Raw genomic sequence first — 15,990 nt, forward strand, 5'->3', positions numbered from 1 at the left:
CAAGATTGAGTCGCGCCCTGCCTGGTCTACTGCACGGCACAACCCAGTTTTACTTCTATATCAAATGTAAGTTGCAATCCACTTTCAAGCTACTGTTTCGGGATAGTCACGATATGGGTAGAAGAAAGACTGAGGTTTTCGCTTCAGGTTTAAAAATCCGATTTTGACACGTAACTATGACATTAGCACTGTGATGTGGGCCGAAATCATATCATTAAACAATATTCAAACTCACCTTTTTCTGCTTCTCAGAACATTTTAAGGATGGACTCTGGCCAGCAAGCTACTGGTTCCTCTGTTGATTTTTCCTGTGGGTAGCACGATTGATTTTTCTTGGACATATCGCCAAGTAACTCACCAATATGAGAGTCAATCCTATAGTACTTTTAGGTAATAAAGAAGATAAGCAGCGAGCGTAGCGAGCGAGCACAACTTGTATATATACATATATATATTTTCTCACCATTCAATTTTGATATAAATTCCAGCGGCTGCCAATGTGTTTATAGCTCAAGGAGGCAGTTAATTGTCAGCTATGGCAAGTGCCTGCAGCAGTGGCTGCATTTCTGGTCATCACGGCAGTCAGGCTACTTTGACTGTACAGTTTCCAGAAATCAGCCAAACTGCAAAGGGACACCGTTTGGGTATATTATTGTATCAAACAAGAGAGGGAACATGTGTAGAGAGCTGGTTGAGTTCAAGGCTAGACTACAATATACTCTTGTTTGATTCTTAGCTAGGGGATCATTTGTTCATCTAATAACATAAAATTTCTCAAACTAAGTTTATTATGGTTTTGAAAAGGGCTAAATTCCCAAGCAAGGCGGTTTCTAGGGTCAAATGTAGCATCTAGAATTTCTGGCCAGGTTTTTAATGGATTTGTGCGTCAAGTCAAGCTCAAGGGAGCGATGCAAGGATTATGAATATTTTCAAATAACCTACCTAAGGCCTACGACAAGCCTCATACTGGATCTAGATAATTGAAGGATCGTACAATACGGAAAAAGAGCTTCAAAAATACAGATCATAATCACCCAAGACTCTGAAAACTGAAACTCGTTGCTCAAAGCTTGGTGAAGATTGTTCTGGTGTTATACCCGCGATAGCTCCAGCTGCAGCTCACGAACGTGTTCCTTGCACTGACTAATGGTCTTGCTCTGCCGGGCGATGACCGCCTCCTGCTGATGTGAGGCAAAAAAGAGCTCTTGGATAGTAGCTGGTTGACCGGGCCCCGCCATAATTGGACTGATATGGTTGACTATGCTCCTCAGAGTTTGGTTTTCGGCGCGCAGTGAGGCAGTATCAAGTTCATAGCCAAGTCTCTTTCTTTTTTCCAATGTGACCATTTGATGAAGCATCGCATTTTGCGCCCTCACATCGTGCAAAGCAGTAAGAAGGGCGTCACGATGCGATGCCAATCCAGCAATGAATCCTTCAAATTCCCTGCAACGATTGAGATATAGGGCCACGTGGTCCGGGGGGATCAGTTGCGGGCCAAGCTGTGAGTATGAGTACCGCAGAGTCTGAGTTTGGGCTTCGGCTGGAGATGAGACCGCGGCGTCTTCGAAGACAGTGAAAGGAGACATCTGACATTGCATTAGCAATCAGGAATTCAACCACAGGATATAACCCTACGGGAGATAGATTTTCACGTGGTTCCACCATGATGGAATGCGGAATATGAAATAACAGCAGAAGCACGAGACAGGTAAGGATTGCACGGATCGAAGAGACAAGGCCTTTTATAGACACCGGTATCGCCAGCCATGCGTCATCAATGATGGAACCATGTCCAAAAAGCATGGTAGGATTGGGGGCGCAATTCTGTCTTTTCTAGCGGGAAAGAAACTTTCCGTGCTGCGAGCCTTTGATGGCACATTTCTCTGACCTGTAACCCGAAATGAGCTATATAGCCCTGTGTAGAAGCCCATACCTCTCCCTTCCAAATCTACAGCAAAAAGATAACAAAATTGGCCGAGGCTCCCCTATGCCGTAAACATCTTGTGACCATGGCCTCTGACGGGAACTTTTGGGATATGATGATAGCCAACACTACGGCACTTGGCAGTGACTTGAACCAGGAAAACAATGCCAGCCAGAGCAACACCCCCAACCGAAACACCACTCGACGACGTCGACAGCGGCGTCCACCGCACCCTTCAAATAGCGGGCAACTCACAGCCTACCCACTGGAGGAGGGAAATTTGTACATGCCAACATCTGGCGGCCGATCGGAGCACAATTACTTACAACCGGGAAATATTGCGCCTTCATTACTAGAGACTGGAATCCATCCACGTGAATGCTCAGAGAAGGAACGAATTGATAAAATCCTGTCTCAGTAAGGCCTCCAAACCTGAAGGCCCATCAGAATGCTAACTGCCGCATAGAATTGACAAACTCCAGTCTCAGTAAGGCCTCCAAGCCCTGAAAGCCCACAATGATATTAACTGTCGCATAGAATTGATGAGCTTGCTCAGTAAGTTCGGGTGCATGGCTTTATTGGCCAATTCTAACACTAGAAAAAGGAAGGTTTATGACCTAGAGAACTGCAATGCAAAGATGGAGGTGTGGGCAAAGTCCATGACCAATGTTACCAGACAACTTACTGAGAATGAGTATGATTTGCCGGAGGAGCCAGCTGTGCGGTTTTGACCACCTGGACCAGGGAACTCAGCGTCGCTTGGGCATGGTGTTGGGTGAGAGCTGGGGGAAGCGAAAGAGACGATGGCTGACGTTGGTTTTGACTTTGAATGGGTGGAGCAAAATGACTGGATTGGTCGGGTTGTCGGGGAACACGGGGTTGGAACTCAAAGTTAAGCGCAACTTGAAGTCGCAATGAAAATGATTCGGTTTCTTGACAATTGTTAATTCCAAGCCCCAATTGCACGGTTTGGCGGCGACTTCAACCAGCCTCTTTCCTCAGGGATGAGGTTTTGGGGCCAGATGATCATCTTCCAGCGTTGATTTCCATCTGCAGCCTGGCGGATCACACTGTGACGTGATTCAATGCATCATCGTATTTACCACACAGCTGGGTCTCTGCCCTTTGTTTCCTTTGTTTCCTTTGTTTCCTTTGCGACATGGGGTGAATCCGGGGGCCAGTGCCTTGATCACTGGGCGCAGCCGCTGGCACCACTGGTGTATACCTGGTGGATACTTTTGACCGGCTCTTGAGGATCAGCTCTAGAGTTACGGAACTGGGACATCCCCGGCGCATTCCGCCGGCCAGTCCAACCCAAAGGGGCCAGCCAGCCGGCAGGGACATTCGGTATCCTTCCCCTGGTTTGCCTGTTCCCTGAGGTGGGAGAGTGAAGGGATCTTGACGCTAAGACATACTTAGTGGAGAGTGATACGGTGTTGTCTTTGCCAATAAAGGCACGCTGGATTATTACCCGGCAATAACATGACCAAGAGCATATGCGAGTGGGCATTGGTTGCAGGGAATCAGCCAGAATTTGTCAGAGGTGTTTGACCGACCAAACCACCCGTATAGGCAGTATTCGACACAGGCCTGGTCAGCTTCCAGAGCATGACTCGTGTCAATCTATCTGGCGCCCATCGTATTAACGGTAAGTTGGCACTGCTAGATGGGTGTGGTTCTACCCTGAAGAGCACACTATAAGAGTATGGTCTGCAGGCTGCCAGGTCAATTTATCTCATCTCTGGAGCCAAATTTATATTTTCTCTTCCCTTTTCTTCAAATCATCTTCCTTCATTAACCTATCCTCACTCTGGCGGCTTTGCTTCTGCTCAGCTTTCCTAACATTATCTCTATTCCCTTCACACCTTGAATATTGCATCCACTAGGCTAGAGCAAGGGTGCATAGTGATGTATACTCCGCGACGATACCCTATGCGAACTGCAATTGCCTGCTGTTCATGCCGGCGGCGAAAGGTCTGTTACATCTTCAGCCACACCAGACCTGATCAACCCATAACCAAAATATAGATCCGATGCTCGGGCTTCAACCCCACATCTCAGGATGGCCGGTGCAACAACTGTGTGAAATCCGATCAAGATTGCATTTTCACGCCTGCTTCAAATATTCTCGCCCATTGTCGTGAAAACTCTCAGAGCAACACACCCATTTTTTGCCTGCACCAGCCTGCAGCTCAGGCCGCCTTGCCCTATCATATACAAATACCCCCACAGCCAGTTTCCTGCTTAACTCGTTCTACAGCCAATGGCCCTGTGAGTTGCGCATGCACCAATCCAAAGGGCCAATTCTTCAACTTACACTCACGCAGCACTCTCAAGGATATAAGCACCCTAAAAGTTCAATTCCACTGCCTTCTCTCTTGTATCACTATTCCAATGGGCGTAAGGAGTGGTCTGTGCTCGGTATGTACGATGCGTCCGGTGAACTCCAAGCTCAAGCTCAATCTTCCTCTCTTGATCATGCCCGGCATTTTCCTGCTTGGACATCGGGGCCACCTACCGGGCCCAGCCACCTCAGCGACGTGCTGATAACGGAGCCAAAGAGTAAGCAAAAGACAGATGTCTGTATTGCACAACCGGAGCTAGGAAAAGGAAGTACTGTAATTCCGATTTACAGTTTGCTACATTCTACCGATCTTTCCTGAGCCAGAAATCCTTTAAAAAAATGCATATGCATGTGTTTTTCGATATTTGTATAGTTCTTAATGCCGCGAAGTTCAGGAAATATTCCTCTACCAAGAACAAAATGTACACATACCTGTCTAAACTCAACTTGATCTTAGTCTCCAGTTTTATTTCTTCAATGCTGGATGAAATTCTTATCAGCTGTATACAATGCGATGGCTATCAGCAATACATGAAAACATCAACACTGTTGTCTTGAAGCGGCTTCTACCCCTGAGGCTATGCATTTGCCGATTTGATCACTGGATAGGCAATTTCCGAGCCATTGGCTGCTTATGCTATTTGAAATTTCATACTGGGGCCAATTTTTGTTTGCAATTTTTCTCCCGTGCAGGTATCAAAGTAGGCCTCCGCGAATGTGTTCCCTGTTCGTGACTGGAAACAGCCTTGCGGTCTTTGAGCTGTTATTTTGTGCCTGCGCTAGATGCATGCCAACTTAAGGTCCGAACCCGGTTTCCAGCTTCAGCCCATCGCGCCCATCCTGAAATCCAATGGACGTCGCACTCTGGCTGCCTAGCGATTCTTGTGTTGAACCGTAACTTGATCCCGAACCACCAATCAGGCAAGTCTGCATTCCCAGAATGCGTCCACTGTTGCTAGTAATGCCATTGCTACATTCCAACATGGTTTCAGCTCTGGGGTGCAGCACTCAATTATGTGTTCATAGGATTGCAGCCTTCAACAGCTATTTGATTGCATAAGGGGGAAATACATAGTAGCTCAAATTGAACATGCAAGCTATATTTGTAGTTTGTAGTGTAAGTCGAAGCTGGGGTTGTGATCAGAAATTGGCCTACGAAACCTACTACAGCGGCTATACTACATGGGTTGATCTGGGATGCTGGCGATTTGTGACCTGAACTTGATGTCATTGGACCTGCTCGCTTTCACGGCTCCGTCCACTGTGTCGCTACGACGCCGCCAATACTAATTCAAGCCTAAGTCTTAGCTTAAGCTTGGATTCTTGTCTGGAGATTTTATCGTTCTTCTCAGGAGTACGGAGGGCAGGCACCATTTGTTATGTAGGCTTGATGAAAGTGACTGGTTCAAATCTAAGAGTTACCAATATATCACCAATCCTTGTGGGATGAAAGAAAGACAGACAAGTAAAGCATCAATTCCATCTGTTTACTCTGGGCTATAGTCCCCAAAAAATCTTCTGCTCAGCGGATTTTCTGTTCTGCTTGTTTCTCCTTCTGATCTATGTTATTCCAGTGCCTGGAAGTCACCAGGTCTGGAGCATCTGGGACAACCAACTTTCGTCGCAGAGCAGCTTTATGGGCCTTAACCTTTCGACGCGCGACAGCCTCATTTTGATGCTGTATTATCGCCAATTGATGCTTATTCAACTTTTTGAATTCTCTCAAGCTGTGGCTGGATCTTTGAACATTTGGATACACCTTTGCCTATGATGCAAGCAGGGGCGAGTTAACGAGATGCATGCAAAATGCTATGTACGAGAGAAAATGGCCTACCACTTCTAATACTGGAGGCGGCCATTCGGGGTCAGGATTGCATTCATTCCGAAGCGGGTCAACAGTCGAGTTGTACTCAAAAACACCACGCTCGTGGACCATCAGCAGATACAGTTTGGCATCGCATTTCTGAACCAGCTCCATCGCCTTGGATAAAACTGTTGTTGAACGTTTGTTGAACTGCTGGCGAGACGCACGGTAAGGGTCAGGTCCTCCCATAACTATAGAAGGTGCAGAAGGCGTGGTGCAAGAGTTGAAAAATAGGGTGGATTAGAATATGCGTACAAATGCACAGTCCAGACAGAATTTATGGTCTCATCACTATAACCTTTCTCCCCTCCGCCAAGAAAACAAGGAAACCAGTGTAAAAGCCCCACTCAAGTACCCCTGCCAGCTGGCCATTCTTGCTTGTGTTTGGGCTCCGATGGGTTGTCCGGCGGAATGCCCCAGTTCTGTGATTCCAGAATCCTGAGCTGATTTTCAATGTACAAGAGTCGGTTCAAACATATCCGCTGGGCATAGTTCAAAAACACCAGCTTTTCATGGTATTTCCTGTGCAGCTGTTGGGCCCGATGGTCAATTTCCTGGCAAATCTGGCGGATGTGTGTGATTTCAGTGGAGAGTAATCGTTCAGCTGCAAAACTCCATCAGCGCCATACCCCATTATATTATTGGTACCTACCGGCCATTATGCATTAAGTGGTTCAAAGATTCAATCGTGCTTAAAGACGCCAGCTTTAATAATAAAAAATAGCAAAGGATAGTGTTTCTGGGAGGTGCGAGTGGTTCTGGGATAGCAGCAACGTTTTAGAATTCAGATCCGGTGGTGTGGTTAACGTGATGATATACTGAACCATGCCAAGCTGCAACTTGACAGGAAGACGATCCCCCCGCCCCAAATCCCACCTTCGAGATGAACAGGCTGGTCTAGGCTGTCTTAAGTCATAGATTTTGGAGGTTGGAGATAACTATTCGATGGAGGTCTGATTTGGCTTCAAGCTAACTTCGTATGTACGCTTAACTGAGTTCCAACATTCCCATCCATTCAGCCAATCCGGACTACATACAAGAGACTTATGCTCCACCTGTTAAAGTTGAAACTATCGGCCATCTAGACCCCCTTCCACCCCCTTCAACTTATTGTATTATGGAGCCCACTCAAGTCTCCAGCCCCCTGAATTAGTCAACGGCTACCCTGTACGTACCAACTGCGGCATTTCCTGCTACATCCAGTCCCACCTGTTAAAAGCTGCTAGCACTTGCATCCCATTTGGGTTGGTTCCCCACCCCAATTCCATTTCCCATCTCGCACACCAAAATCAATGGAACCTGAACTAGCCATCAGCAACTCCATAGCCATTCAGAAACAATGACCATTGAATAGTCTGCCTTAAGCTGTTGCTTTTTTGAGATGTACTTTCCGTCAGAGCTGCCGAGGGGGCAGCTCTGTGTGATTGCTAAGTGGATAGGTTGTCAAAACGCCCAAAACCCACCCTTTGTTTCAATGGAACTGGACCTCAAGCTGAATCAGACACCAAGCCAGAATTGTAATTTTGTGAGGTGCTATTCAACACCTCGCCCATCTTGGAGGGCCGTGGTTTGAATAGGCATTCGAGCTGATTCTGAAAGTTGTAAACCAAAGCGAGGTCACGATCTGAAATTGACATGCGATCTAATTCTAAATTCCTGCTTGCGAGCAAAAATGGAGTTGCGATCGGAAATAGACATCTGAGCCAATTGCGATGTTCTTTCTGGTTTGTAGTTATCTTTGGTGAGAGGTCTTGAAAAAAGGATCTTCAACAACCAAGCTAGGAGCAGTGGATCAATAAGCGCTCTATGAGGTGGGGAGATCTCAAAGCACAAGTCATCTTCTGTCTGTTATAATAGTAAAGAGACAATACCTTGGTCTGCATCGTCCTCAATATATCTTTCACCTGATACCTTAGGCCATCAAAGGATGACCCACCAGCACCGGAACAATTGCTGTCAGATCAACCCTCCATCAAGTTTAAAATCTCTAATAGAGTGCTCAGCTGGCTTTTGACATAGGTATGGACCTAAATTTCAAAATGGGCTTTAAAGGCTAAGATCTCCAGTGACACTGCCAACGGCTTTACAGAAACAATGGTACTGAATCTACTCAGCGCCAGTGTTGGCTATGGAGGAATGTTGATAGCAGGTTTCACCCTCGGAATGGCTGGGAATCATGTTCTAAATTCGGGTTTCGGGAAAATACGCCTGCCTGTTTTGATATCTGCAGACAGAATTTCAACTGCCATCACAGCAGCATCATTTTACGCAAGCAGAGGCCATTTGGTTCTTCAAAACTGTGAGATCTCAGCACCACGTATTCCAATTTTACTTCTAGGGTGTATGGGAAGTGGGGTGATGATAGAACTTGTAAGATGGATCTGGAGTTTAGATCTTCATACAGCAAGATTGACTCTCACAATGGTACAGAGTTGGGTAGTAGGTCTTGCTCTTAAAAGTGTTTTTTGCTGGGTTAGCCGGAGGGCTGAATTGTGAAATGAAGTTCATGCGCCCTGTTAGATGAACTGTAAATAGAAGAATTGCATTGTGATATTTTGCTTCTTGCACATCTCCAATAATTCCAAACTCCTGCGAGCCAGCTGGTAACTTCAACTCAGCCCAAGAATTCCATCATGTAGATCCAGCTTCATGACTCAACTTGGATTGATGTCATGTGGTGCCACAACCCTTCTTAATTCTCTCAAGCTACAGAGTATGTCACAATTGTAACAATGCAATAGTCTTCAAAGAGGTCCTAAAACTTCCATGCAGCAAAGGTGGAAGTTTGGGTCTATTATCTGGACATATTCATTCCCGGCATCACATATCATGCCACATCAATACCTATCCGTGTAGCGGAGTGATGACAGGGCCCGTGCTAGTTCAGGCTTCAAAGACAGACAGTAAACAAAATTTGCCATATCCATGATAGGGCATTTAAGATACTGAATGTGCAAAGTTCCATCTGAAACACTATCCAGCATTCTTGATCGAGTGTCCAAGCTGCAGGACCCATCATTTTCCGCAATCAAATAAGCGTAAGCGTTTGGTGGATGTAATGGGGTCGCAGTTCATTTTTCAGGCTCCTCAAGCGAAATCTGAACTTTGCAAGATAGGATGCTTCATTGGCAATTCCACCTCAAAAGCAAACTGCCATTCTATTTCATTGGGAGGTGCGTGTTTGCCTCCCAGCTTGGGTGATGACCTTGTACCATGGTCGAAGGGTTTGACTAGTGTTGGTGTGCACGAATACGGCAATCCTGCCCTTAGTCGCCTGGTAACTGGCCACATGACTGCAGTTCAACAATAATTAAACTCTGGACCTGTTGACCAATCTGCAAATTGGCTCAGGCCGAGAGGGAATAGGGGTACTCTATAAGATTGATATGAAACAGGAGTAACTGATCTATAATACACAGAAAAACAAAATCAAATCTAGCGTCTGGCTCTTTTAATCTCTCCTCTAAGCTCTTCCTCAGCTTTCCGCTTTCTTTCATCTTTACCTTTTGGGTAAACAAATTGCCTCTTGAGTTGCGCTTCTCGAAAGTCGCACGACCCACAGGGGCGGGTACCTGGTCGATCGTGGTATGCTGTGCCAAACACGGCATCAAGGTGCTGGCAACTGATAAAGAAACTTATGGGGTTTCTAAAACCGCTTATTTTCACACGATTATATCGTTTGAACTTGAGGTATATTGCAATTGGTTCATCCAAGCGGTTCACTGTGAAGGAAACTGTCTTGGAAAAGCGGCCGCAAATATTGCAAATATCGCTGTTACCATGAAACTGCCCAAGCGTCATGTCGTCTGTGGCAAAAGCCATTGGTTCTATACCTTGAAGTTGTTGAAGCGGTGGGAGAACCAGTTGGATGGATGGCTCGCATCGGATGGTGCCCAGGCATAGATACTTTCCTGCTTCCTTCTTTGGAAGGCTTGTAAGCTCAAAATAAAAAGCTGCCGCCATTAGCCTTGAAAAGGCATCATTGATCAGCCTAGGCAGCCGGGTATCAAGAATTACGTGAGCTTGGCAGCTATCCATTTTTTCAACATCATCAATACCTCCAAGTACACCTTCTAGTACGACATTGAGCCGAAGATAATGAGTCTTTTCCTCCTCGCTCAACTGATTTGTCAATGTGCTCCATTGTTCATCGCCATCCATGGACGAAAGCCACGCATCTCGGGCTCGACGGCCCATGCCATCCTTGAATATATTCCGAAAATGGGGCGCCGCAAGAATCTGTGCGCTACTCGATAGTGCTTTGCTTTCTTGCTGTGGCAGATCGGCTTCGGTCCCGGACCCAACTGAGAGCAACAACGCAGGCGCGCCGCGTGATGGCCACATGCAACGGCTGATCTCTCGAGCTATCCCACTGGGATTGTTATGTTTCAAACCTCCATCTTGGAACGAGCCTATATTGAGAATGTATGCCACAGGGAATATACTATGCAAAATTAATGTTTTGTCTCGCACGGTACCGGGAAACTTACAATGGCGGTGCTGCTGTCGCACGGGCTCTGAAGAAGTCAGCAAAAAGAAGACTAAAACAAGAGAGACAATGCTAGAAATGATTTTTGCACTTACGCTTCCCATAGAAAAGGTTCATCTTTATCAAGATCGGGCCGAACAATCTCAAAACCTATTTAATTAGTTTGTCTCCAAAATCAAAACACAGCTATCGTACCGTGTGGGCCGTCTTCATGGCAGTACGAATTGAAGTTGCCAAAAACATATGTTGACGCTTTTTTTGAGATGTCTGTTGCAATGACCCCAACCTTGCATTTTGATACTAAGCCGTGGGCAAGAGCAACCGCGTCAAATGTTCGATCCGACTGGCTATATGTTTCCTTCAAACATGCTTCGGCTGCAGCGGGATCGTAGCATCCATCATTTAACCACCAAGTAACCCAGCGGAAGGGCACAAGCCAAGGGAACCCCCGTCTTTGTTTAAAGGCCCGTCGCGCAAAGCGCCTAAACAACTGGGAGCATGTAGCAAGGTCCCATCGACGAGTTTTTAAGCATTCAGCAATCAATCCTCCTGCGAATATAAGCTTGGATTGCTTAGTAGAACGGCCATTACTCACCTGAACTAGTTCCAATAATAAGATGAACGAGTTCTTGAATCGGACATATTCCCAGCTTCTCCTGGAGACAAAGCAGAATCTCAACCGAGACAACTCCCCGAACACCGCCACCATCAATGGCTAAAATGTTTATATTCTTCGTCGGTGGGACAAGATTGACAACAAGAGGCACTCGAGACAAACAATGATAGCATTGAAGCACTGTAAATTGATACTCGATGTTGGAGGCGGCCTCGCCATACCTTCGCACGCAAATATCGCACCAGCTGTGCCCACAACTTAACCGATGCTGAGGTCGCCGACCTGCAAGGCACAAAAGACAGATTCTGTTGGATTTTAGCGTGCTAAATATATTGGTCTGAGTTGCGATTTGTTGTCGATGAAGCTCCAGCGAGGAAGCCTCACCACTCTCCAGAGTTAGAAAGAAGGCAGTTGCTTTAGATTTTGTAAATTCGCACAAGGTTTCTGGTGCCAAGTCTGATACCAAGCCTTCGTTCCGGATTTGTTCAAGTGCCAATAAAAGTGGGGTGTAGTACAAATTTCCAAAAACAGATTCTGGGTCTGACACTGAACACATGTCAGTTTCTTAACTCCATAATAGGACCAATGATCTCACAGTGCATTCTTGGCGTGTAGTGGTCCGCAATCATTGCTGATGCAAGGGAAGGAAGCATGTCCTCAACCTGGATACCAATTCCAACACCGAGCCGAAAGTACTCGAACCAGTTATCACGCAGTCCAGCGCAAACTGTATGGCTGTTTCTCATAGCTATGATATGGTTGAAAGGAGCTTCAACGGTGGATGCCACGTGTTCACGTGCCGCCGCAAACAGAGCCTCGAACTGTAATGCCGAGAAACAAGCACGGCAGGAGAGCCGAAGCTTATGCGAATTCTCTATATGGTGTTGAAGCAGTGACTGCAGTGGCCTGAATAGAGTTGCCGACAAAGTCTGACTGCTTGTAGGGTTTTGCAAAACAATTATTTTTACCTCAGAAAACACATCTGTAAAAGCTTCATACTGCACGAAAATATGCTTCTCTAATTCGCTCTGTTGATAGCAACCAGAGGCGAAAATCACCAGGACTGTTGGCTTGACATCGTCAGGGAAAGTGGAAGCAATTCGTGCGGTCTGGCTGATGAAGGCCAGATAGTTTGAAATGTGGAGGGAGCTACTGAAATCATCACCAAACACACAGATCACATCGCAGAACGGCAAAAGCAGTCGAGAGTAAAGAAATGATAAATAGGTTTCGCCTTGCGGCACAGACCAGGCGAATCTATGCGAAACTTCAAAGTCATCCCTGTGGCGGAGGTGGCTGAGCTCCTTGAATGGGTCGCCATCAGCAAACAGCACAGGTTTAGGAGAGTCTTCCGTCCCGACTGCAATCCGCAAACTGATGAGGGCATCAGATCTAGTCCGTCTGATATTGTTAGCTGGAAATAAAATTTTTAACGCCTTGTCCTTTGTTTTTGATCCGAGAAAGAGAAGAATAGCCGGCATCTGCAGTGCCGGGTCTTTAAGCTCCTTGATTATGCTTGAAAGACGGCCTCTATCACCAAGGAGGTGACTATCATTGCCAAGTTGCATGACATCTAGCCAGCCAGTATCTCGTGACCTTGATCTAGCCATCATGTTCAAGGAGAAAAACTTAGCTGTGTCGGTTTGGAGGGAGATTGAGTTGTGTTATAGGTCAGTATATTTTTTAAGTTTGGGACGGAAAATTAGTCGCGCACTTCCATTATACCTTTGTTGGATGGGCTTGCATCATTCTTCTTGGAGCAGATATTTGGAGGGAGAATGCTCACCTCGCTTAATAGGTCTGCTACCTTTGTAGCTATATCTAATACCCGAATATAACCCCTAGTAGCCTGAATCACACCTACGCATATGTCAATCAATCCTGCTGATAGTCCTCGTAGTTGACTGAGGAGATGGCTTGATATATTTTCTCTCCCCACCTACGCGAATTTTATCCTTGAGTAGACCTTGATCCCACCAAAGTCAACTCCTAAGATGTCTAGTAAATGCTGCGCCCAAGGAACATTGGATTTTGGCTATTCTGAGAGTGTTCGATTAGGGATAGGGCTCAGGTAGGAGCGAGTAGTTATATATACGCAGCATATTCAACAAAATAGCATGGCAGAATGCGGGTCAAACCTCTCTCGATCAAATTTGGAGCTGAACCATCTTGGATGCCAAAAAGCAACACAAAATAAATAATTTGAATATTTCTATCTTGAAGTTACGTTAAAGATAAATGCGACCAAAAATATCAATATAGTCAACATTCGCACCAATTCTGAGCAGCCAGTTAACCATATCTGGGCGGTCTTTCTCGCTACCCACACCAGAGCTCATGTACTAGCTCCACCCTTGAGAATTTCAATCATATAAATAAAATCACCATCCACGGCCAGAGAAAGCGCATTTCTTTGAAAGATATTTGCAAATGAATCATCGCCGGTGAAGTCAAATCAGGGCCTCCAAGGCCCTATTTGCAGGGTTATCGAGGTTCTTCACCTTGATCGAAATCATAGTCTATAATAGGCCTCCATATCTTTGGTGATCATAGTCTTGAAATAATAGTTTCGGAACTTTTTTGTAGTCAATTTCCTAGTAAGAGCTCATCCGGGTATGACCTCAGTAAAATTCTCAAGGGAAATCAATTGGGATGTGTGCCCCAAGTACAACTCGCAAGCCGATTTAGGTGTGCTGCTGCATTAATACTTCAATATCGACGCTAGCCGTCAGCCAAAAATTTCGTCATGAAGCTTTGAGCCTGGTATGAGACGAAATGGCAGATACTGAGTATATGCAAATGCTCTTGGGTCTTGACAGCATCCCTTGGTTCCACAATGTCTACGCAGGGCTGTCAAACTGGGTGATGCTCGCAGGATATATGATTCTTCCAGGAACTTTTGCCTCTCTTCAGAAATCAACAACACTCCATACTTATCTTGACAAATCAGATCCACCGCACGTAGTATTGAATACTATTGAGAACCCGCCATTGCTGGCCTTCGCATGTCTTCTATTTCTCTTAGGAGCCTTGGGAACTGCCTACCTGGGCTGGACTTGGCGCAAAAATTATCTTTGGCTCATCAACCGGCTTTTTCTGTAAGCACACTGTCGCTATTTCATCAATAATAGGGCTAACCGGTAGTAGGCCAAATCTTTTAAATTCAATTGCGGGGTTGATTACCACCTTGGTTAATGTTTTAACCGCCCGGGGAGGGGACTGGTCGGTTATGGCAGTTGTCACTTCAACAGTCACAGGGTGTGTGGCTGTTACGGCGACAACGCTCCTTTGGGTGTACCATTTCCAGAAACTTGACAAATTGAAGAAAGAGCATTGGGAATCGCTTCAAATTACGAAGGGCAATCAATTGGGGCACTAAGTCTAGAACTTTGGAGATATTCGACACTCTTTTGTTGTCCCGGGCTGTCATTTAACCAGCCCTCCTGTATCTCTATCTTGTTAGATTCAAACTATTGCTTTTCTTTAGTACCAGAATTCTACTTCAATACCTGACTTCTCAGGCAATGGGAATCTTCTTGTGACTTGGATTGAGGTCTCAATAGTCCAGGTCAGCTCTCAATTTGATGAGTCCCGTATAGAAATCCACTAACATTCTCGAGGAATGTCATGACCAAACTGTCTTTAGCAAGTTTGTATCGCTACTTACCAGTTCTGGCCTCATTCAATGAGGCAATGGTTTTACAATAAACATTGCATACAAAAGGACAACCAAATGGAGATGGAGCTATCACAGGCCTAGCGACAGCCAAAACGGGCTTGCGGTCCGAATAGACATGCGAATCTGTTGTGATCTTGCAGGACAGATATCAAAACTTGAGTCCATATTGCAGACTATTTCTTCCACAAAGAGTCACAATAGCGCTTGAAGTTGGCTTCTATATCCGATAGTACTTATCTTACTCCCATTCTCTTCATGGCGGACGAAGGAAGAAAGGTGCACACTTGAATCATAAATAGCCAAACATTTATTTCAGCTAAAATCTTGCCATCATGCTGTCCCTGGACCTAAAGTTGAATTCTCGCATTCAACGAAAGCGACGTCGACGCTTGGAGTCATTGGTCAATAAACTCTCACTTTACTCCCTCCAGTGCTACAGTGAGATCTCTGTGGTAATTGCTCAGTACAAGTTGGCACCAGAATTACTGCAAGTTGAGAAGTATTTTCTTGCAAACCGGTCAGCAGGTTTAATGCCAAACTGTAACCGAACAGACCTCGAAAATATGCGGCGCTCCCGAAGGAAAACACTGTGGAAAATGCTCCAGCGATACGAAGCAGACTGTCACTGTAATATTAACTGTTCGCTGGTGGAATTAGGACTGGAGTCAGGGGGTCAGATATGGCAGGAAGAGAGCCGTAAACTTCAGTACAAGTCAAAGCGGCTCATTATAGATGGCACATTTCCACCTTCGCAAGCCTACCTGGTATGGCTCCCATGACTCCTGATACTTCAAAGGCTCATTTTTGATTAGGAAAAGGTTTATCCACTCCCGGTTCAAGTTTGATGACCGTGCACTCAGGTCTCCTATCTGTTTCAGCATGGAATTGCGCTAGATCCAAGAGTCAAAAGATATATATAAGACTCAATTAGACATTCTTTTTCTATAGGCTTGACATACTATTGACAGAATATGCTTTTCTCTGAGCTCAAGTCGATTACATGAGGACTGCGCCAGCTCTTGGGGGACAGGGTCATGGGGTTTGCCTTTTGCCGGGCTGGCCTATGGAAAGCCC

At 45.7% G+C, this 15,990-nt stretch overlaps 5 protein-coding genes across 5 annotated transcripts; 2 read left to right on the top strand and 3 right to left on the bottom strand.

Moving 5' to 3' along the window:
• Positions 1-1,091: 1,091 nt before the first annotated feature.
• LOZ57_006790 (uncharacterized protein) lies at positions 1,092-1,803 on the bottom strand (the record flags this gene model as incomplete). The annotated part of the gene is made up of 2 exons (XM_049255805.1): positions 1,092-1,586; positions 1,636-1,803. The coding sequence occupies 2 exons, from the start codon at positions 1,801-1,803 to the stop codon at positions 1,092-1,094; spliced, it is 663 nt and encodes a 220-aa protein (XP_049105215.1).
• A 206-nt stretch (positions 1,804-2,009) lies between these two features.
• On the top strand, positions 2,010-2,655 carry LOZ57_006791 (uncharacterized protein; the record flags this gene model as incomplete). The annotated part of the gene is made up of 4 exons (XM_049255806.1): positions 2,010-2,341; positions 2,391-2,411; positions 2,462-2,479; positions 2,529-2,655. The coding sequence occupies 4 exons, from the start codon at positions 2,010-2,012 to the stop codon at positions 2,653-2,655; spliced, it is 498 nt and encodes a 165-aa protein (XP_049105216.1).
• Positions 2,656-5,790: 3,135 nt separating this feature from the next.
• Positions 5,791-6,321, bottom strand: LOZ57_006792 (uncharacterized protein; the record flags this gene model as incomplete). The annotated part of the gene is made up of 2 exons (XM_049255807.1): positions 5,791-6,033; positions 6,103-6,321. The coding sequence occupies 2 exons, from the start codon at positions 6,319-6,321 to the stop codon at positions 5,791-5,793; spliced, it is 462 nt and encodes a 153-aa protein (XP_049105217.1).
• A 3,246-nt stretch (positions 6,322-9,567) lies between these two features.
• On the bottom strand, positions 9,568-12,847 carry LOZ57_006793 (uncharacterized protein; the record flags this gene model as incomplete). Its single annotated transcript, XM_049255808.1, has 6 exons — positions 9,568-10,576; positions 10,623-10,649; positions 10,717-10,771; positions 10,817-11,170; positions 11,217-11,783; positions 11,833-12,847. 6 exons carry the CDS (start codon positions 12,845-12,847, stop codon positions 9,568-9,570), a joined length of 3,027 nt encoding a protein of 1,008 aa, XP_049105218.1.
• A 2,401-nt stretch (positions 12,848-15,248) lies between these two features.
• On the top strand, positions 15,249-15,761 carry LOZ57_006794 (uncharacterized protein; the record flags this gene model as incomplete). Its single annotated transcript, XM_049255809.1, has 2 exons — positions 15,249-15,680; positions 15,729-15,761. 2 exons carry the CDS (start codon positions 15,249-15,251, stop codon positions 15,759-15,761), a joined length of 465 nt encoding a protein of 154 aa, XP_049105219.1.
• Between the last annotated feature and the right edge of the window lie 229 nt (positions 15,762-15,990).

Source organism: Ophidiomyces ophidiicola (assembly GCF_022830035.1).
Source record: "Ophidiomyces ophidiicola strain CBS 122913 chromosome Unknown scaffold_57, whole genome shotgun sequence".
Taxonomy (NCBI): Eukaryota; Fungi; Ascomycota; class Eurotiomycetes; order Onygenales; family Onygenaceae; genus Ophidiomyces; species Ophidiomyces ophidiicola.